This window comes from Sylvia atricapilla, chromosome 3 (assembly GCF_009819655.1).
Source record: "Sylvia atricapilla isolate bSylAtr1 chromosome 3, bSylAtr1.pri, whole genome shotgun sequence".
NCBI classification, from domain to species: Eukaryota; Metazoa; Chordata; class Aves; order Passeriformes; family Sylviidae; genus Sylvia; species Sylvia atricapilla.
This window is the reverse complement of record NC_089142.1, coordinates 43188582-43211448: the sequence shown is the minus strand read 5'-3', so window position 1 is coordinate 43211448 and position 22867 is coordinate 43188582. Positions and strand designations below refer to the sequence as shown.

The following is a 22867-nucleotide window of genomic DNA, read 5'->3' as shown; positions in this document are numbered from 1 at the left end:
CTGCCCCTGCAGAGCCCCGCTGCACGGTGAGTGTGCCAGCCTGCCCTGGGACCTCGGAGCTGGCCACCGGCACACACGCTCGCTTCTCCACCCTTACTGCTTAAAACATGGTATTGCTTATGCTCCAGTTCCTGACAAATAGCTTCTGTAGTAACAGGAGTTGCACATTTAATAGGCTGTGTTTTTTCCTACCATAACAACTTGTAAATCTGCCTCCTCCTCCTCCCCCGCCAATAAACTCTCTCTCCCCGAGACACAAAGTGGTGACCGGAACGAGAGCGTAGATAGCACACTGAAAGGCTCATGCACCTCTGTGTTCTTGGGGAGGCATTTGCTCCTTCCGAAACGAAGGAACCGAAAACGGGGTGTGAATGCAGCCTTGGGATGAAGGCGATCCTGAAGGCGTGCATCGCCCTGCCGAAGAAACACCTTGCCGGGGTGAGTAGGTGAAAGGGAACTGTAATTTCATTTATTCCAAACCAGCAGCCGCAGACAGTCTAACCCCAGACAGCCGTGCCAGGAGCGGCAGGTTTTGCTTGTCCAGCCCGGCACCTGGCGGAGCCCGCCGCGGCTTTCAGTGTGCCCAAGCTCAGGGCTCTCCGTCCCCGAGGGCTCCCTGCCGCCGGCGGCCCGGCCTCCCCCGTACCCCCTCCGCGGCAGCCCCGGGAGCGGGGCCGCGGCCGCAGGAGGGGCTCTGTGGGACGGGCGGCAGCTCCCGCCGCCACGGCTTCCCCGGGGCTCCCCTGCCCGGCCCCGCTCCCGGGGCTCCCCCGAGGCTCCCCCGAGGCTCCCCCGGGGCTCCCCCGGCCCGGCCCCGCTCCCGGGGCTCCCCCGGGGCTCCCCGGCCCGGCCCCGCTCCCGGGGCTCCCCCGGCCCGGCCGCAGCCCCGGGCCCGGCGGAGGCGCCTGCGCGCTGCGGCCGCTCGGTGCCGGCCCCGCTGGCGCCGCCCGCAGCTCCCGCCGCTCCTCTGCCTATTTTAGTCACAGCCGCGGCTCCGTGCCCGCCGCGGGACGCGGGGCCGCCAGCGGCGACGAGCGGCAGCCCGAGTCCGTCCCGTCCGGGCGGCCGGGAAACTTTCCCGGGGCGAGGGGCAGGTAAGGGGCGCGGGCAGGGCGGGGGCCGAGCCGAACGGAGCCGGGGCGGGCAGAAGCCCCGGCGCTGCCTCCGCCCGCCCCCCGCCGGCGCTGTCCAGCCCGGCAGCGCCCGGAGCGCCGCCCGCCCTGCCCGGGGCCAGCGGAGCCGGGGCACCGCCGCGCTCCGGGACACCGCGCCGGGGCAGGGGCGGCGGCGGGAGCGGCGGTCTAGGGAGGGCTGCTGGAGGATTCGGGGCGAACTGAGCGGGGGTTACAAGGGGTCGCTGTCCCGGAGGGAAGCCCTCCCTCCCTGCGTGCCCGGCGGGGGTAACCGGAGCTCCCGAGTCAGCCGTGCCTGGAAGTTGGAGAGCTCTGCCGTGTCCCTCTATAGAGGAGCGCGACACTGTGCACAGCTCTGTTCCTCGCCGGGGCTCTGTCTGAAGTGGGACCCTTCGTTGTGTGTCTCGGGTTAGGGCTTGTCCCTTAGGACAGCGGGGTTTTTGGTTCTGCCCGGGTGCTTCCGCTCAGTGACAGAAGAGCTGGCTCGGGGAGTATCTCTGCTGTCACAAAACCACCTCGGAATCCGGGGATTTCTTCCTCCGGCTGGGGGTTTGACTCGTAGATTGGCATTATTTGATTCTTCTGCCTCTCCATCAACTAATAGTAGGAGCAGATGAACCCTGAAATTGCATTTGCAGTTGCTGCTTTCCAAAGATAGAAGAGCGACACAAAGCACTTCTCTTCCCCAAACTAGAAGGTTTTTTTGCCAAACACATTCTTCCAAACTGTAATATTTTATCACGTTTTCTTCATCTGTTCTATAAATCTTTGTGTGCCTTTAGGTTTTCAATCACTTTATGGGCAAATATTTTATCTAGCAGATCTCTTGTAATAGTGAATCGCAGACCACCTGATAGTGTTACAGAGATGTCATTGACGAAACCTGGGTTCCAGAACTAGGGCTTCTTGCTAACTTTGTTGTTAAATGGGAATATGATTTTATACATACAAGTTAAAATGTCTTCACTGACCACAGTAAAACAAGGGATGGTTTCCACTTCTGCTGAACTGGTCCTGTTCAGGCTTTCCACAAAGTTCCATGTGGTGCCAAATAATAAAGTAACTTAAAATGTGATGTTTAAAGAACTGCCTTGCCTGCAAAATAGTGAGCACACTGCAAGTCCTCTAGTGAAACAGAAGAAAATGGTAACTTGTAGTCAGTTGTGGTTCCTGATACAAACTTTGCCTTTACCTTAAAGCTTTTAGGACAAAAGTTGAGAACACTTAGTTTATTAAGGATTCAAGAAATGCATTGTTATTTGAAGATAAGTTTGATCTTTTTATTAAGGGTGTGGATTCTTCAGAGAGGAGATTTCGTTTTGTCATTTTAGTGTGTTCCCCTATTGTGCAAAGAAGAGCTCTGTCTCCAGATGACAATAGGCAATCTGTGTTTCTGTGTTTGGGCTCATGGCACATCTCTGTAAACCAGTTGTACGTGTATGTATGGTGTGGTGAACAAAGCCTCTTTTTTGGGAAGTAAAGTTCATGTCAGGTGGTTGGTTTCATGGGAATACATTCCCATTGAAAGGCACTACTGCACCATACAGACTCATTTAAGCGGAATTCTGCAGAGTTCAGCTGTAGTTCATTAACCCACTTTCAAAGCACTTGTGAAATGAGCCTTGTGGCTGCTTTCTCCACTGTTAATTTATAAGTTGAACTGAAGAGAAGCTTGAACTTGTACTTCCTTTCAAGTTTTATTCTAAGACACAATAAAACAGACTCTGAATTGTTTTTTGGTAATGCCATTCAATATTCAAGAGCCTTGCTCAAATTTATCCAAGTGCTGGTGATCTTTAAAAAAAATGTCTGACTGCCATTCTGTATTCATGTTTCTAGGAGCAAAAGAACTTTAAAAAATGAAAGAGGGGGATTATACATCTTAATTTGGTGGGAATACTGCATCTAGTTATGGTTCATTAATTGATTCAAATTGAAAGAAATATGTATTTTTTTCATCTTCAGACATTGTCTAGATGATAAAATAGACAGCATCTTCAACATTGTTTTTGCAACCACAGAGGGTTGCATTGTGTATTTTACAGTGATAAATGAGGAATTGTTGAAGTACTGGAAGTTGTGTATAGTTAGCTGGTCTTTAAATAATTAAAGACTAAATACCAGCTCCATTGTATGCAGTGCTCCTAATGAGCCTTAAACTGTTCTTTCTGTATTATTGTGGGGTTTGTTTTTCTCTCGAGGTGTCCTCTACCCAGCTTTTTTTCCACTTCCTAAAAATATTAGTAGGAATTTGAGCAAATTGTAGGCAGAATCAGGCTTTCTCAGCTTCACCCAAACAGGCTCAGTGAGTGGAAAGTCCCAGGAAACATCTCCTGTTGAAGAGCTGTGGTTTGGAGACAGCAGCTCTGCATCTGCTGCAACAGGGAGACGGGAGACAGGTGCAGCTTGGCGAGGAGGACAAGCAGTCACTGGCCTTGTGCCTTTTGGTGGGTTCTTCATGTGGAGCATTGACTTCAGTGTAGAGGTGGCATTGGGGTGTCTCCAGGCTTGGGCAGCAGCTGGCTCAAAGGGCTGCTTGGTTGAACAAACTTAAGCATAGTAGCCTAAATTCTGCCTGAGCAGAGCAGGGCTTTGGCCCTGGAAAGTCCTTCTTGGCTGGTGGTCGTGTCTCAGAGCTGCCCTGAAGACAGTAAAGCACCACTGTTGGCTGGACATACCCCAGCTGACTATTTTGCAGCTCTGAGCATTCCCAGAAGGATTACTGTCTGGGAAGGTGTCACATCACATGGATGATCTCGGTATGGCGGGTCCAGTTTGGGAATTGCAGCCCAGGCGGGTACTGGAAGGAGTAGGAAGAGTGTGGTCTGACTTTTCCTGAGGCCTGAGACACTTTACCTTCCCTGTGACAGCCTCTGCTTGGAGCACTGATCCAGTGGGTGAGACAGTGATGAGACATGGATGGGACACGGGATGCCTGCCTCAACCAGAGTGCTGCTAATCCATCTTCTCTTGTCCCGTGAGCATGTTCCCAGTGACTCATTTTGACTTGTGTGGGTGGGTCATTTGCTGCCCTTCTTGTTGCAGCTGTGATGTTGTGCAGAAGGGACACAGAACTGCACTGCAGTCCCTCTTCATTCTCCCATGAGGATGCTCACCCAGGGAGTGGGATCCTGAGGCTGGTTTGCTCAGGTTGCAGACAAGCTCCACAGTAAAGCATTCACATCCCTTTCTTTGAAAACCATTTACAGGAAGGGATGCTGGCTCCACATGGATGAAGATTTCCTCTAAAATATCTGCAGGAGGGATCATTTCAGAGATATACCTGTCTTCAGTGTTTCCTGCTGTCTAAAGTAGCTGTTGGTCAGTATCTGCGATAGGCTTCTGGATTTCCCTGGGAAGACCAGCTCCAAAACTTTCTACGTGTATACAACTTCTTTATATCAAGTAACTCAAGACAAAAGTACAGGAGACATTGTTGTGATCATCTGATGTGATTTCCTGTAGCATAAAAAAATAAAATCATAGTAAATAATTTTTTTTTCACAATAGTATGCCCAGATTTATCTTAGGCATCAGACAGCATCTTAATTTCTTTAATTCCTAGCAAGAGAAGTCTTTAAATCCATCCTGCTAATTAATAACCTTTGCTATGTATGCTTGTGTGTCTTTGAAATCTGAATATATCTAGTTTTATAGTGACTAATCTTGATAGCGTTGTCTTTTATATTGAGTCATCCTTTTCTTCCTCATCTTCCTTCCATCTTCCTGCAGGCTGCATTTTGCTGGGGAAACCTTGTGTTTTCCAGTGTTGTAAATACAGCTTTCTCTAAGCTGTAGTCTCAAGAAGTTTAAGGTAAATGTAGCTTGTGTTGTTAGTTACTGTCCTTATTGCTGCATGCATGTTCTCAGCCAGAAGTGGGTCCAGGGACAGTTTATCACTGAAAACAGCTGGTTTACCTGCCCATTACCAGTTTTTATCACTGAAAACTGCTGCTCTACCTGCCCATGCTTGCCAAGAGGCACGGAGCCATAGCTCTCTGTAGGTGCAGAGCTCCTCTGTGCCCTGAGTTAGACACTGCATTGCAATAAAGGGTTTGGTTCTCTCAGTCCCTGTGAGTATCTCGCCCCACTGCAGAAGGAAGGTAGCCTGGGGAAAGTATACAACATAAACAGAGATCAGGAGCAACAGGTGTCAGTGGAGACTACAGAGGGGATTCCAGAGATGTAGGGGCGGTGGAAGGAAGGGGTGTCTCAACTGACATGTGCTTTTACATTGCACGTGAAACTACTTGATGAAATTAAGGAGCAGTTTCTTTTTATCATCTAAACGATGTTAGACCAGATGTAATTTGTAAGCCTAGAGGGGGTGCTTGGAGCTCCTCCCTCTGGAAATGGGGGGTGTCTAGGCCAGGAGGACCACCCCCAGGCTGGTGGGAATGCCTTGCCCCTGGTGGAGCTGTTGGAGTGTTCAGCCAGGCTATTACTCCTAGCTCATGTGTAAACATGCACAGTGTAGTGTGCTAAATCCACCATAATCTCATCTTGTGCAAAGAAGTGTATATGCTGTAAAGGAAAATCTTTCCTTTTGCTTCCAAACCTGTAGCAAACAATTCATCCAGTCTGGTTACATGATTAGCATGTACAGCTCTATAGCCTGTCAACATGTACAGTGTGGAAGTGCTGAGGGATTTCTTTCAGAGTACTTGGCACAAGGCAGCTAAAGAATGGACTATTCAAACTCTGAATAGCTTTACTTTTGACTTAAATAAAAAAAGACCAAAGAACTGCTGGTGGCCTCAGGGCTTTTAGAGGTTTTTTTTGGTTTTTTTTTTTTTTTTCAGGAATTATTGTGATCCAGACACAGTAACTAACACTTAAAGCTTCTCAGAGTTGAATTTGAATCATCAGGGACAAAAATGGGGTAAAGTACATGGTTCTTCAGCAAATTAAAAATATATATAATAGGTAATTCTTTGTGTGAACACTGCAATGTAGGGGGAAACACCCATTTGAGGAGGTTGTAATGTGTATTTGTACAATGCAAATTCTTCCTGATTTGACTATTTCAGTACACTGTTTATATGAAATTTTAAGTTCCCAGCAGGTATTTATTTGGTGGCATATAAGTGAAACACTCTATTTTCTACTTTGAAACTCCAGCAAACCCTGTGATTTTGACACTTTCTGAGGACAACTTAGTCCTCTCAGTGCTGCTGTTTATTTTAAAGAAGACCATGCCACTGTATATTGCTTACATCTTTAGTCTGGGCTGATTTTTTGCATGTCTTCATCTGCTCCTGCTGGAGAAGGTGGGATGTGTAGTGGGGCAAGACACTCTGAAGCATGTCAGTAATTGAGCCTGTGTTGGCAGGGCACATTTTCTTCCCGAGCTGGGAGGACTCATCTTGCATGAAGCTCGGGTTTTGGCAGCCTACAGATGTCAGTGCGTGTCACTTTGATTACGGCAGTCCCATGGCAGGGAGTGTGCTCCTTCTCCATAGACAGGGAATGGAGCAGAGAGTACTCAGTGTTTGCTTGGGAAGACACAGTTCTTCAGCCTTATAAGCCAAGACACGTGCTTTAAATGCAGTTTCCTTCTTGCTGGATCACGACCATCAGATGAACTTGTAGCAGTAACTGTTCACCACAGCCAGGGCAACTGAAGGAGGACATCAAACAGAGCAGAAGGCCAAAGCACCTCAGTGACATTAGTGTCCCCTCCAGGTGCCTACAAATGGTAATGATGTGCTACTGTAGAGGATGGCTCAGTTGGTATCACAGCTGTTTGATTTTTTTGGTTTGGGGGATTTTTTTTTCTCCCCTACAACCTCACTTGCAGTAGATGAATGGCCTGATTAGCGTGACTGTTCCAAAGCCCTCCACTGTTTAAATTTTGGACTTGTAAGAACTATAAAGAAAAATAGGGAAGGCTTTTTCTAGCACTAAATACCTTTCAAAATTGGAAATTTTACTATACTAAGGCCCATACCTATTATTGTCTCTGCTCTGTTTACAATTTCCAACAATTTTTAGCTCCCAGATATTAGAATAATTTCTTATTTGAGAAGACAGTTCGCTGGCAGCAAGCGTGCCTGCCCTTCACCATAACCCTGAGAAATCAGTTCCATTAGGAGCAGGTTTTGTCAGTATTTTCAGAGGGTTTGGTTTTGCCTGGATACCTCGTGTAGCTCAGGAGATTGTTGTGTTGGTAATGCTGTGCTCTGGGCTAGCACTGGTCTCCCTCCTTTGCCCTTCCTCTTGCCTGGAAGGAGAGAGGCCCTCTCCAGTCTGGGACATGCTGCAGCACAGTAAAAGTTCTCATTATGTAGAACTAATGCAATAACTGGGAATTTTCCACACTGTGGTTTTGGAAGAGAGATCCCATTCTGAAAATGAACAGTTGCAAATGCAGAACAGTTTTCTCAAGACTTTGGTTTTGTGTATTGTGACCCTGTATCCGTGTCCTGGTGGTGTGCTGTTCTTTCCAAATGATTTTGGCCCATCTTGTCATGAATAGATGCTTTACAGAAACACTGTGAACTGTAGTGTGGGCAGAGTGAGAATGCAGTAAGTGAATTAAAAACTGTACCTACATTCTGTGAATTACTATTATGTCATGTCAAATCATTGCAATGTGTGGCATTACATGATGAAAAGATGTTGGTAGTGTAAAGGAAATTACTGATCCACCATGGTTTTGTTTGTGGCATGCATACAGTTTCCTGTGTAAATCCTCAGTCATAGTTCCCTTCAAAACACTGGTTTTTATTATTCTTACTCTGAAATTAGTGTCTTCAGTAAAACTGCTTAGAGCAAAATGTTGGCAGGAGAGTAGAATAGCAATAATCCAAAATCACTGTTATCAGTGATTCTGTTTTAAACAAACAATCAGTCAAACAAAAAATTTCTGCCATTGATTTCTGACCATGTAATGGAAATACTGACTGGATTCAGAACACAAGGTCTGGGAACTGCATGTTCCAGTTTTATTTAATTTTGATTAAAAAAATCGTAAACCCCTTGATCAGAGGAGTACCATCTAAAATTCATGATCTTACTGTACCTAGGTTGCTTCTTTAGAGCTGATGCAGTTTCCATCTCCCAGTCTCCACGGGAAAAATCCTATATCCGAGGGGAATCCTGTACCTGAGGAGAGCATTTGGATAAAGAAACAAACTGAAAAGGTTATAGTTGTAAACTACTGTATTCTTGTAATGCTGGTTCTTACGCTGCAGGAGGGTTTTGAGCGTTGTAATTTGGAGAGATTCTGTGCTCTTCAGCTGCGGTATTTTAATGGACCAGTGACTTTCCTATCACCACTCCCGGAGAGGGAGAGTTTCCTCCTAACTTGTTCTTCTGAGCTCTGCTGCTCAGTTGTTTGGGATTTTATGTCTTTATTTAGCACCAGTGATATTCAATCATACAATTAATGTTGGGGTTTGAATAAACTTTAAAGAAGTAATGTTGTGGTGGCTAGGAAATACGATACAAATTTTCTATATTAATTTCTTAGACCTGTCACTGTAAAAGAAGCACCTCTGAAAGCCCTGATGAATGATGCTGGATGCTTCACTGCAACAGCAGTGCTTTTAAAGTATTGACTTCTGTGGCTGTTGAGAGGGGGGAAAAAAACCCCAAACTACTTTGATATTCTAGAGAATCTGATAATTTTGATAACAAGATAATTCTTTGTTTCCTTGCTGTTCTACCAGGAAAAGAACCAGACAGTAAGGCTTTGGAAGGTTTCAATTCAGATTACACCATTATAGAAAGCTGGGTTTGAGTTTTTTGTTTTTAGATGTATTTTGGTGTTTCTTTCTGGCTTCTTGATTCTGTGTTTTCCTTTTAAAACTCTCAGGAATACATCAGCATATGAAAATGAATAGCGTGGTTTGCATTTTGGAGTGTTGAATGACAAAATTATGTGGTCCATGGCATGAAATTCTACGATGTAGAACTTCAAATGTTATAAAATTGCTTTGTAAATGTCCCTTGAGTTGTATTTTGCAGGACGACTTACTTCATGTTCTAATAACATAATCTGTATCAAGATGCCTTTAAGCTTTGTAGTCTTCCTCACATATAACAGGGATTTTTTTGCCCGTTACCCTGGGAGTAGAAAAGACCATCCCCTGTGACACTTGGGTTTTCTCTTGTTGTGGTGTTTGGGGGTGGAGTTTGTTGTCTCCAGGAACAGAGAGCAGCTTTGCTCAACCCATTAATGAGAATGACTTGACCGAAATCCAGAGATAGATGGAGGAGGTGAACAAGGAAGAAGAGTTCACTCTCTTCTTGTTAAAAAGCTGGGTGGGACGTTTAAAAAGGCTCTCAGGGAGCAGGGTCTGGATCAACAAATCCAACTACCTTCTCAGCAGTGAGGCTGTACAAAGACTTGTCACAGGATGTTGTGAATGCAACACACAGCTTTACATGGATTCACTGGCAGTTCAGTGGTTGCTACAGGGATTACAGACACAGAAAACATGATCTTCAGCTGCATGAATATTAAAGTTTAATCCTGGAATCACAGACCTGCAAGGATAATTGGATTGTAAGGCAGTCTGTGGTTTTATGAAATAAAACTTTGATAAAATTTAATTGATGAAAATAATTTTATAAGTAATTCATCTTTTCTTCACTTGTCCAGATCAGATGAAGCTACAGATGACATGACCAAAGTCAAAACAATGCACGAACTGATGAGAAACAGCACTGAGAACGTTAGCTGCTTAGTTGCTGGAAATCCTAAGTGCGACTTCAGTGCCAAAAGAGACCCTGATGTTATGTGATCATTGAGCAGAGACTGCAAGAATGGAAAACCAAAGGAAAACCAAAACTAGCTGCATCTCATAAATAAAAAATTTTCAAGATTCAGCTGAATAAAAAAGTTATTCCAGCCATGGGAGAAAATGCAAGTTTTTGGGAAAGTTTGATATATGCACATCCTACATGTACCACCTGGAAGCAAGAGGCAGAGGGATCTATCTACCACCTAGCCAGTATTTTCTTTGTTGTGGGCTTCATGGGTGGAAGTGGATTCTTTGGGCTCCTCTACGTCTTCAGCTTGCTTGGACTGGGCTTTCTCTGCTCTTCTGTTTGGGCTTGGCTGGATGTGTGTGCTGCTGATATATTCTCCTGGAATTTTGTACTGTTCGCTATATGCTTCGTCCAGTTCGTTTACGTTACCTACCAAGTCCGGAGTGTTGCCTTTGACAAAGAATTCCAGGAACTCTACAGTGCTCTCTTCCAGCCCCTGGGGATTTCCTTGACTGTGTACAGGAAGATTGTCTTGTGCTGCGATGCAGAAGTGATTACCCTGGAGAAGGAACATTGTTACGCCATGCAGGGCAAAACACCTATTGACAAACTGTCCTTGCTTGTGTCAGGCAGGTTTGTATGGCTTTGTTCAGGTTTTATGCAAATATCTTTATTTTCCTCTCCTTATTGAAAATGAAAGAAAAAGAAAAGAAAAAGCCTGATTTGTGTCTTGTTTGTTTATTTTCCAGTACAATAGATTAAATATTAATGGAAGTAATATAAATATTAATAGGTCAAATACACTTGTCTAGGATAGCATTAGCATAAAAACACTAAGCACAGAATCTGTTATAGCATAAAGAAAAGAATTTGAAGTCATTCTATTCCAGGCTGCTGTACCATAACATTTAATAGGTTAGGCAAATAAAGGGAATAAATGTGGGTTTTCTGTGTTCACGTTATGGCTTGCTGTCTATCTGCTGGCTAGCTGATGAGCACAGCATCTGTCTTATTTTTCTTTACTAGTATCATCTGAAATGAGACAAAAAATCAGTTACAAAACTGAATATACTGAGATAAGCTCTGTTTAACAGAGATCTTGACTTTGATACAGATTGTATTCGGTTGCTTTCAAAGGGGTGGGAGAAGAATATCTGTAAGGAAGGGGAAAAGACTTTTAAAGTGCCCTTTCTTTACAATGAGCTTTATCAAGACTTGCAGACCTGGGTCTACAGTTTCTGTATACTGTGGCCCTGTGTTAGACCCTGAGGCAGTAAATCCACCTGCTTGTACTCCCTGATTCCAGGAGAGCCTTCTGGCAGCTTTGCTGATGTTTTCCTAGAGAGAAAAATTAGCTTTTGTACTGTATGCAAAGCAGGCAGTAGGTCAAGAGTAGGTGAGACACCCAGAGGTGATGGACATGGACTGTTCTTGATGGGACACTTGGTGGGCGCTTTTTGACAGCCTGCTGCATGGATAGATGGAACTTGTAGGCAGCTTGACACTTAGCTGACTTAGGAGTACTGGCAATGAACAATATGGATTGTGGGCAGTTTTCCTTAGTGCTACCCTGGTTCAGAGCGTTCTTGGGAGTTCTCTAGGTAGTACCTCATGGAAGTTGCTTTTGGTCTTACCAAAGGAGAAGTATCCATCCTTCTACATGCCCAGCCAGTTAGTAATCACCCAGAGTTCTTACTGCCCTTCACCACTTGGTATGGGGCTACTTGTGTGCCTTCAAATGTACATGTTATTTAAAAAGTAGCAAGGGAAAGGAAATTTTTCTTTGGTGTCTTCAGAAGGCCACTGCATTCATACAGAGATCCCTTACGTCCAGGCTGTTCTTCTGGCTCCAGACAGGGTCCTGTGGCCATGTAATTCCTGTTAAATTTGCAGAGAGGCCTACCTAACACATGCCATGGGACACTTCTGCTTCCCACTCCCAGTTTTTGCCACTTTGTTCTCTCTAAAGTGCATATTTGCCAAAACTAGAAGTAGATGCCATGGTTTTCAGGGAAAGTAGGTAAATGCTGTTACGGGCATTGGTCTTTCACCTCTCCAGTGCATGATGGCCTTTTAATAGCAAAGTTCGTGCATCACTGCACAGACCTACCACAGAGAGAATAATGTGTTTTGATTAAGGCCTGGAAAGATTTCCTTTTCAGTTGCATGATTGAATTGTATCCTCTTTCAACTGGCCTGAGTAAGTTGGGTTCAAAAATATAATTAGGATAATGTTGGCCATTGATTGCTTTTTAATGCTTTCAAAGTTTTATTTAAATTCCTCGGATAGTAGAAATGGCACATTCTTGTAGTAGTCATTGCTGGTGTACAGGTAGTGACAACAAATTAACACATTTTATCTTGGTAGGATCAGAGTGACAGTTGATGGGGAGTTTCTGCATTATATTTTTCCTCTTCAATTTCTGGACTCTCCTGAATGGGATTCACTGAGGCCTACAGAAGAGGGAATTTTCCAGGTAAAAGTTAAGGGGTTTAAAGGTTTTTGGTTTTTTTGTTTTGTTTTAATATATATATATTAGTGCTACAGGAAACTGTTCAAGTACTGTTTGATTTGGAAATAAGTTTATTCAGTTGTGGGATTCGCTTATGATACTATGCAGACAAGTGGCATGCCATTAGTCTGGGAAGTCCTCTTTATCAGCTGGACTGGTTTTGCTGTTTGTGTCTTGTTACAAGAAGAAAACAGGAGTTTTCTTAAAGCTAATCCGGGAGGTAGGCTCTGTTTGCATTCTTTGGCTGCGCTGATAGTCAGCCCTGAAGCCGGGTTTCCATGGGGTGGGCAGAAGCCGGTGCTGAAGAGGTTTCCCGATGGGAGATGAGCCAGGAGGAGACGTGCTTGTGACAGAGCTTGGCACGGCTTACAGCGCGGGACACGGTGTCAGCTGGGGCTGTCCCTGCGCCCTCCGAGCCCTCCACTGGTGTCACTTGACTGACACGCTGGCTCCTGCCTGTGTTGGATCTGATGTCTGCTGTCACGAGGACAAGTGGCATTTGTTCAGAGCTTTCTTTAGACCTGCCTTTTCAGCTGAGGCTGCCGAGAGTGGAGCAGGGAGTGCAGGGCTGAACCTGAGTGTCCGTGCGGCACCGAACGTGCCAAATGGGCACGGGCAGATTGTCACTGAGGCTGACTAGATGTGATCACTTAGTCCATATCCAGTCACCTTTCCCACTTCAGGCAAACAGTAGCCTCCCAGAGCTCTGTGGCTCGGTTAAAAGGCTCTGGCTGCAGTAGACAGGTTCTGCTGGGAGAGGGAGGTGCCTTCTGAGCAAGGGCAACAGCAGCAGCGCCGCCTTGTCACCTGGCTGTACATTCCTCTCTCCTCTAGGTGACACTCACAGCAGAGACAGATTGTCGGTACGTGGCCTGGAGGAGGAAGAAGCTCTACCTGCTGTTCGCTAAGCACCGCTTCATCTCCCGCCTGTTCTCAATTTTAATCGGGAGCGACATCGCTGAGAAACTGTACGCCCTGAACGACAGGGTGCACGTGGGGCAAGGCTTTAGGTACGACATCCGCCTGCCCAACTTCTACCACGTGGCCCTGCCCGAGTCCCCTCCGGCGCAGCCCCCGCAGCCCGGCCGCCGCCTGCAGCGCGGCTCCCCCCGGCGCCCGCCCGCGGCGCGCACGGACCGCGGCCCCTGCCTCGCACCCTGCTAGGGGCCGGGGCGCTGCTGCCGCCGCTCCTCGCAGCCGGGCGAAAGGGAGCGGGGCGAAGCAGAAGAGCAGAGAGACAAAAGCGGATGAAGCCAAATTTGACTGACAAGTGCCATTTATGTTAATTGGAGTAGGTTGAATTCCCTGTCTCAAGCCAGCGGGTTGGCTTCTGCATTTTGACTGTCTGTGCAATACGTTTACTTTCTGTTGATACTCCTGTTGATCTTCCTCTCTTTTGTTTTTGAAGAAGAACAAACCGTAACAGTCTGAGGTCTTATTGCGATTGTGGTGGCCTCTGTGGTGCTGCGTTGTTTTGTTGTTGGTTTGTTTTGTTTTGTTTTAAAGCAAGTTTCATGGTATTTGTAGTTACATTTTTCTCAAAAAAAATTTGCCACAATGAAGTATAGTCAGAATAGTCAATGAAAACAAGTAAGTTGTATTCAAAACATAGCAACTTGCTCATAATGTTCTTTTTTAATGCCTTGTGAACGGTCTCTCAATTTACATGAATAATGTTGCAGAAAGAAAGACTAAGGAACTATTGCATTGGGTTTGTTTCTTAAAGAAATGAAAGATTTTGGAGTGCACAGCAAGATTGTTAAAGATCCAAACAAAACAACAAATTCTGTCCCATGAGTAATTGGTTTCTCTCTGACTGTCCTTAAGAGGTATTACATGAAAACAAACCTAAGTGTCATTGCTTGCATTAGAAAAATAAAAGAGCTGTAACTGCTGCAAATACAGCTTAGGGAAATGGTTGTGTAGCATTTCTGACAGAATGTGATGCTATAGGGCCTGGGCTTCTGCTGTGTGAGTGTCCTTTGTGACATGTACAATAAATAATGTTAGTCAATCTACTGCCAAACCACTGGAGTTTCTTGTATAATATTCTTTTTAGCTATGTTTGTCAGGAGGAGACTAAAACAGCTGCAGCAATAAATACAATTTTTAACTGACACATTCTTGTGTAGCTTCCAGAGTCACTTTTCTGTGCCTATGAAATTCTTGATTTAGAAGATACTCTCTCCCTAATTCTGTGGTGTTTTAATGACGTAAGGGAGCCTCAGATCACACTTCAGTTAGGAGGAGAGAGTTGGTTTTGACCCTCGGGGTCACTGTGCCTTTGAAGAGAAGTGTCTGAATGTCTTTGCTATCTCAACTTCCTGCTGCTCTGCCTGATGCCTGCCAGTAATCAAAAAGTAAGAAGCATTACTATTTTATGAGAATGGATTGCTGCTTGATAGGTCTGGAGGTAGATAATATTTTTAATATTTTAAAATAGCTGGCTTGTTTGGTAGGATGACCCTTGTGTGCTTCTCTGGCTGTGGGTATAGATGTAAGTTTAGATCTTGCGAGTTGTTTCTGGAGGACTTAAGATGATAATATGATCTTACCTTTGAAAGATAATCATGCAGTATGTATAAAAAAGCTATTAGGAGTGATGTGAAACGCTACCTGTTTGAAGGACATTTAGTATAGAGCAAATAGAATTGCACACGTTTTGCTTTTAGCTTTATGTTGCTTCCTCAGAGAGGGAAATCAGCCAAACATAAATACCCCAGCATGCAATGTGATAATCTCCAAATCATTCTCATAACCCTTCCATGCAATGTATTCTTTATGTACTGCATAATGCTTGAAGTCTCTGAGTCACAGAGCTACTCTGTCTTGGCCAAAAGAGAATTGGAAAAAAATGCAAACAGTACACTGATGGCTTTTGAAGGCCTGTTTAAATGATAACTAAGGCACAAAGTGCCAGAGGCTGGCAGCGTGTAGTAAGGATGTACTTCTGAGTAACAGTCTACAAACAGAAAATATTTTAAATGCATAAAAGAGACCTTATTCTAGACTTAGGTGTAATATAAGTGATTTATTGATGTTCTCCTTGGTGTCCTTGAATATTTGAGTTTGGCCTATTTATTCAAGAAACTTGTCTTTACTATATTCTGACCCTACTAAAGTTAATTAGCTTGATCATCTTCACTTTAAAATCAGACCAAGGAGTCTTACTCACCCAGTTTCTGTATCAAGCTTATATATTCTATTTAAGCAGAAGCATACTGCTTAGAAAGATACTGGGGAATGATGGGTGCTTCATGACATACTTTGATAATTTTTTCTTTTTTTTTGTGACTGTTGTATGCCTTGGTTTCTGTCACACACTTTCCAAACACAATACTCTCTGATGCTTTTCTCTGCTGGAATTGGTTACTGTCAGAAATCTCTACCAGCACATATCTGAGTCAATATCTGAACATACTCTCAGCTAATCTTGTTTAGGTGTTGCTACTGTCCTTTCTAGGCTTTGAGTCATTTTTAAAAGATTGTTTCTAGTTGTCCAGCATCTGTTTGAGACATGATTAGCAGAACATTTCAGCTGTAAAATAGATATCTACAATAATATAAGTACACCCAAAAGGCCTGGAAGCAAGACAGATGTTCTGTCTACCTCTGTTTTTATTTTAATTTAGACAATACTTCTAAAACATACAGTGAAATACCCTCTGGTATGCAACTCATAAACCAATGTTTTGGGAGGGCTGTATAAATGAAGACATACTCAGAATGATGTCAGCAAAATTAGACAAGTTTTGTGAGATCATAAGCACTCAGTCATTAGAGAGCTGGGGTCACTCATCCTGGAGAAGAGAAGGCTCCAGGTGACATTATATTGCAGCCTTTCAGTACTTAAAGGGGCCTGCAAGAAAGGACAGACTTTTCATAGCAGGGTCTCTTGTGATAGGACAAGGGTAATGGCTTTAAATTCAAGGATATATCTAGATATAAGGAGGAATTTTATTATTATGAGTGTGATGAAACACTGATACAGGCTGTCCAGAGAGATGGTGGATGCCTGGTCCCTGGGAACATTCAAATTAGATGGAACTCTGGGCAACTTGATCTTTTTGAAGATATCTCCACTTATTCAAGGGAGTTGGGCTAGAAGGCCTTTAAAGGATCCTTTCAACCCAGACCATTCCATGATTCTATGATTACTTATAGGTTAATAAATATTTGGAGCTAGACGAAGTTCTGACTTTAGCATCATCCAATTTATGCCTGTGTTGCTACTCAGAAATAACTGTTAGTGAGATGATCAGATTCGTTCATAATTGGTTTAAACAAGTGGATACTTGAGTCCATGCTGCTGTCAATGAGTCCTTTTCTTGATCCTGCAGTGATTCCCCTTTGCTCACATTTTACATTTTTACCAGTTCCATAACCTTCTGTGGAGTTATGTCTATATGCTTTTATATGAGAGTTTCTCTGCTGCTATAGGTAAGAGTGGCAGAATCTGTGCACGTGCTGATGTGGTCATTCATCAGTTGATTTTCCTAAGCTTTTATAATTATATGGACATCACGTTGGATTGGCCTTTACAGCCTGCAGAGGGCTTCAAATTTGCTGCATAAGGTAAGAAACAGTATGGCCTAGGACAGTCCAAAACAGAGGAGGAGGAGGAATAGAGGAAGAGAGAACTAAATTTCATACAAATTTTATCCAAGAGAGGTTTATTCCAATTTGGACTTCTGGTAAATTAATTTGTTGGATACAGCAATATGTAGTTAGAGCTTCAAAGCAAGTCTTTTCTACTTAGGAGCATAGGACTGACCTTGCAATTCTTTCATTATGCAGTATTTTTTTAACTACTGATAGTGTAAGTACAGGTAACAGGTTCCATCATGCAGCTCCACTCAAAACTACAGAAACTATGGAATAACCAGAGAGGATGCCTCCCAATGTACTGTTGTAGCTAAAACACTATGCAAAGCAATTTTTAAGTGCTTAAAGAAAAAGGTTGTTTTATTCAGTTGCCTGTGATAACAGAGGCTGGGCTTTGTGGCTGAGGAGGGCCATCCAGGATCTATGTTTCCAGGACCTGTTTTCCTTGCAACAAAGCAAATTATAAATACAGAGATACGACCTCCCCTAGGATTAAACTGGGGAAGCTGAATACATGCTTGGATGATATTGCACAGATTTGCCATACCACTAAAAAGACATATGTTTGTACTAATTAAATTATATGTTGATGCGACATATTCAGGAAAAAAAGTGTTCTACAGATTTTGCTTATTGTGAATGATAAATATAAGACATATTTGGTCTCAATGTACATGAAAAGTTAAAACACAATATTGTGTTGCTCATATGAACAGATATTGCAAACCATGTGTTAAAAGTGAAACAAATCTGCAGCTCTTTATATGGAAGAAAACTATCTAAATCGGAAAGGAAAATATTAATATCTATTTGTTGAATTCAGACATGACCAGATTAAATTTTTTTTCTATTTCTGTAATAATTGAATGCATATTATTTCCCCCTAGCTGTTCTTACTGGATAACAGATTTTTTACTGCACAACAAAATAAATACCGTATTAAACTGATTTGTTAATCCCTCTTGAAAATGTTTACTTTATTTACATTAATATGCATTAAAATACAATAGGCTCAGGACTCCCTAGCAAAAACACCCTTTCTTTCTGTTTGTCTAATTCAGATTAACTTTCCTTTCCTGTAGATTTTTTTAAACCCATCAATTTCTGCTTGCTCTAATTCTGCGTCTGTGGGAATCAAAAGATGTGTTGAACTTGACATGTGAATCAAGCCACCTCATGCTGATGAATCAAACCATGTAGGTGGAGCTTCATCAGCAGGAGTGTGTAGGAGAAAGGCAGCACAAGCATGTCATCACTTAGCTCTAGATTTGGGGTTGTGTCCCAAACCATGGCTAGCAATGCCCTCCTAGAGGGTCACTTGGCAGACAGTTCTGCCAGCAGAGGGTTTGGACCCAAACCATCTTTCTACAAGCTACAAATGTTGTTAAACCTTCCTCTGGAGTGGGAAAAAAAGAGTTGGGACCTTCCCAAAATCTTGTGAGAGCAGGATTTTATAGCAATTGTTCTTCTGCTGTGGATTCACAGGCAATATTTTTTGTCAGTTGACCTGCAGCTCCTAATTTGAGGGATTGGTGGTGTATTGTAGGGACAGTGGGGACAGGACTATTTCACTACCTGAGCAAGATTTTGAAGATAAATGGTGACAAAAGATGGATGACCAAGAACTAAGACGTCATATAAATAAACAACTGCAATAAAATAATGGTGATAAATAGCTATTTCAGCAATGAATCCCATACTTGTCATTGTATCTACTAGTAACTGTCCACCTAAACTTGCCTAAATCTGGGGGATTTAATAATTTTCTGGGAGTAAAAGCAACATTAGGCCAAGAAAGAGACTGAGGCAAAAATCCCATTCAATGGATAAATGCTCTAACCACGTAATTGTATAGAAGTGGGCAGCACCATTCCCTTCTATAGAAACCACACATCATAGAACAAGCATCAGAGCATCTCAGATCTATGAAAGGAGGTGAGCAGGTTCCCAGGAGGGATTCTGTGGGGTGATCCCAAGCAGCCTGCAGGAGCCTGGGCTCAGTGGGGATGAAGCACACATATCTCTTTAATACTTCCCATGTTTGGGTTTTAGGAAGAGTGCAGGACAATCTAGATACCCAATGCTGTGCTTGGACCTCCTGTGCCCAACTGTAGGATGTGGCTACAAGGATGAGATACTGGCAGGTAAGATTTGGGATGATCTTAAAACACAGGTATCACCCTGTATCTTCCCATATGTGTTCTCTTACACTAGGTAAATGAAAAGCAGCTTAATCCATAACAAAAATGAGGCAAGCCAGTTCACATCTGCCAGGGTGGGCATCAGTGATTCCTAAAGAACAGCTGCTGTGCTGGAATTCCTGCTGTGTTTTGGTCATCTAACTCTCCCACAATTAAATTTTCAAAGCTCTTATGGAATCCAGCTGTAGTAGCTATTCTATTTTACTAAAACGTCTTGAGTACTTATTTTGAATATGAAACAAAACTCTCCTGTTTCCATTTACAGAAAAGTTGAGTCTCTCGAATGGTACTTTCAAGCAGATCTCACTAGTGAGGGGAATGAAGCTCTTCTTAAAAACAGTCAGATAGCCAGCACTCTGCTCTATTTATCACTGGATCTCCATTTTATTGTTTGGTTACAGCTTTTCAAAAATATAGTGCTCTTACAGGAAATACGTTCATTATTAAAAGAATTAATGAGTAAGTATTCATAGAAAAAATACAAGAAATACTGATACATAAAATATTTTTACATTGGTTTTGATTTTACAAATGATTAGTATCTTTTTGTTAACTATATTGGTTGCCATTTTAGTTCCAAAACTGTTTTTTGCAGTGGTCTATGTACTTCAGCTACTTGCAAAAGCAATAATCACATATATATGTTTGTTTATTGCAGTCTGTATCCCTGCTTTTAACCCTATATAATAGGGTTTTGTTAGGTTTTTTTCTTTACAGAACAAAGAAGTATAATAAACATCATTCAAAAGACTGGTCTTATTTATTCATTGAAATCAGAAGAAAATATATATATTTTTTAATTCTGTGTTTGCCTTTACTCTTAAAGATCAGGGTAGCAAGAAGCAGTTGTGGCATGCTCTAACTCAGCACATATTTTGAGAGTCCTTTACAATATGCACAGTTTATTAAATTTTAAAAATATATCTCTTTCCATTTCAAAGTTGTTCTGAGCTAATCTATTTACCTTTTCTTTCTCCTCACTGTGGACTATTCTCACTATCAAATCATTTATGCTTTCTCTATCACTTGTTAAAAAAATCCTTAGACTCATGTTCAGCCTCCCCCTACTTCTTTTTTTGTCCTCATTCCTCAAGTTTTTAAGTTAGTTTTTTTTTTATTTATTTTTTCAGTTCTGTCTGTCTGTCTAGAGATATTAAACACTTGTTAATTCCTTTTCATATCTTTACATAAAATTCTAAATCTTTATCAATCATTTTTAAAATTCCTATAAAATGGCTGATAATGATGTGAACATCCTGAAGGTTCAACCCTAGCCTTTGCTTCTCAAAAATAGCCACGGTAAATATTAACATGCACAGCTAAAAAAGGATTAATACTGCAGCAAAACATTAATTGTCGCTGTCCCAACACCCAAAAGCATTCACACATGTGTACTCTGCTGATATCTGCGATTCCTTTCGTCTCTACAGTCACACAAACTCACAAAAATTTGTAGAGATCTTTGCAGAGAGAATGTTGAGAGCTGCAGCTGAAATGCATTTACTTCAGGATTAGCGCAGACATTTCTCCATGATTGTTTTGAACTTTATTTGTGCCTGGAAGTTGTCCAAAAAGAGAACAGAAAAATCACAGCCAGTTCACCCAGTGCTGCCAAATCTGCTGTAGTGGAGACCCCTAAAAATGGGCTGTCACCCAGGGAGGGACAGATGCAGTGCAAAAGCATGGCTCTATTACTTGTCTTCCAATTCTGAGTGAGGAGCTGCCTCACGTTAACAGAGAGCAATGTGTTGATAACTATTTGAGTTCCAGGCAAGCAGTGTGGTCAGACTCCATATCTGGTATTCCTCTGTTTGCAGAAAGAAGCAAACCCCCCGGACAGGTTCCTGTTATTCCCCAATGCCGTGAGTGAGCTGCCCTGGCAGGGCAGTGACAAGCGTTCCATGGCTCTGCTTTAGGAAATCCAACCCGGTTTATATCAGCTCTCCTGTTTTTTTGGGGCAAGCATGTGATTTAGGTAGAGCTAGAGCAAGCATTAGCAGGCCCTTCTATCAAGTCCCAGAAAAATCACTTGCAAGCAGTTCATAGAAATTGTTCACTGAGCAATTTCAAATAATGAACATACAAAATAAAGTGTCAGCAGGGAACTGCTCATGCATAATTTGGGAACAGGGATAATTGTTCAGTGTGATTGAATAAATTGTTTACTGCACACAGTTTAGATAACTTTAATTGCAAACAGTTTTCCTTTGTCTTTATACCTCAGGATCATGTACCCTTTAGATAAACATCTACATCAGCCATCTGTTAAACGCTGAATACTTTGATTATTTTAGAAAAAAGTTGGGTCCTGGCTCTAAGTTAATCAATTACTCTACTATTAATCAGTTACCTGGAAGCCGTGGGATGTGGTGGTTTATATTTTGGATTCAAACAAAAAGATAGCCCTCCTTGCATTAACAGGAGATGCCCTTCCTGCAGGTCTTGCATAGGAAGAATTACCAGACTGTACCTTAGAAAGTGTCTGTCAGAGGGCCTGAGGTAAACATGCACTGGAATGCACATGCTCCTGTTAAACAAACCTCCAGAATACTTAAGAGCTGAGAGAGTATTTGTCATTCACAGTCTTTTCCACAGAAACTTCCTTCAAATAAAACATAATTCTGAGGATGCTTTCAGGCAAAACCCATATAAATAAATTTTCTGCAGAGAATGTGTGTGTTTTTTCAGTTGTACACCACAAAATTTCAGCAAGTGGGATGGGATTTGCTATGTATTTTGTCCCACTCCAGACAGTTGTCAAATACACGCAGGATGAATTACTTTCTAAAGGAGCCCACTTACAGAGCCTATGGAGGGGAATTTAAAAGATTAGTTTAGAGTAGATGCTGAGTACGCTTCCTGAAACTATAAATGGAAACATTTCATATATCTTGCCATTGTCTGAAAATAGCCCTGTCAGCCTGGCACATCTGGGATCCTGAATACAAAGCATTTGTTCTCTTTAGTGAAAACTTTGCCTAAAAAAGGCTGTGACATTGGGTTCTCATTTGGAAGAGGCAGAGTGCTTGCAGTTTCACAAGAAGTTTCTTCCTCATCTGCTTAATAAAGTTTTCCAACGCCTGGCTAGGATGAACTGTAAAACAGGAGAGGGAGGTTCAGGTCTCAGCTGTGCCTCTGAACTCCTGCCTGTCCTCTTCTGAGATCAAACACCTTCCTGCATTATCAGCAGGATGATATTTTCCCTGGAGTCCAGAAGAACAGGCAGGCACCAAGAGGTTAAGGTATACTGTTGAGGACCACAAAGCTGGTAGCTGGAGATAAGGAACAAAACTGAGCAATTTGCAACAACCATTTGACATTTTCTACTGTGGACTTTTACTGTGAAAAATAACTATATAATTGGAGAAAGTACTTAAGATATCAAGAATCTAATAGCAGAAGAAAGAGAAGAAGCCTGCATCAAGGAGCAGCTGTAACACCATTAGACCTCTCTGCTAATGAAAAGCATCAATTCAACACAAATCTCCAAAAGTTGATCTGTCTGTCCAAAGCCAATTCCTCATTTTGTGTAAATGCAAACAGTTTTTATTTCTTGCCTCTGTCTGATTAATTTATATTAGCAGACTTCAAGGAACCTGCAGCTTGTTAACAAAAATAGGTTGAAGCAGTTTTTACAGTGATTTAATAGTAGGACATTAATTGAAACAGCCCATTCTCCTACAGTACATGAGACCTT

General features: G+C 42.8%; 1 protein-coding gene across 1 annotated transcript; it reads left to right on the top strand.

Moving 5' to 3' along the window:
* The first annotated feature begins 1008 nt into the window (after positions 1-1008).
* POPDC3 (popeye domain containing 3) lies at positions 1009-13528 on the top strand. Its single transcript, XM_066316739.1, has 4 exons — positions 1009-1094; positions 9742-10484; positions 12220-12328; positions 13199-13528. The coding sequence occupies exons 2-4, from the start codon at positions 9994-9996 to the stop codon at positions 13526-13528; spliced, it is 930 nt and encodes a 309-aa protein (XP_066172836.1). The 5' UTR covers positions 1009-1094; positions 9742-9993.
* Positions 13529-22867: the final 9339 nt, after the last annotated feature.

Bases quoted from the DNA above. Each gene is read 5' to 3' on its own strand.
- POPDC3 (XM_066316739.1), top strand. From the start codon at position 9,994: ATGGGAGAAAATGCAAGTTTTTGGGAAAGTTTGATATATGCACATCCT. The intron at 10,485-12,219 runs GTTTGTATGGCT...TTATCTTGGTAG, and splicing joins TCCTTGCTTGTGTCAGGCAG to GATCAGAGTGACAGTTGATG. The intron at 12,329-13,198 runs GTAAAAGTTAAG...TCTCTCCTCTAG, and splicing joins CAGAAGAGGGAATTTTCCAG to GTGACACTCACAGCAGAGAC.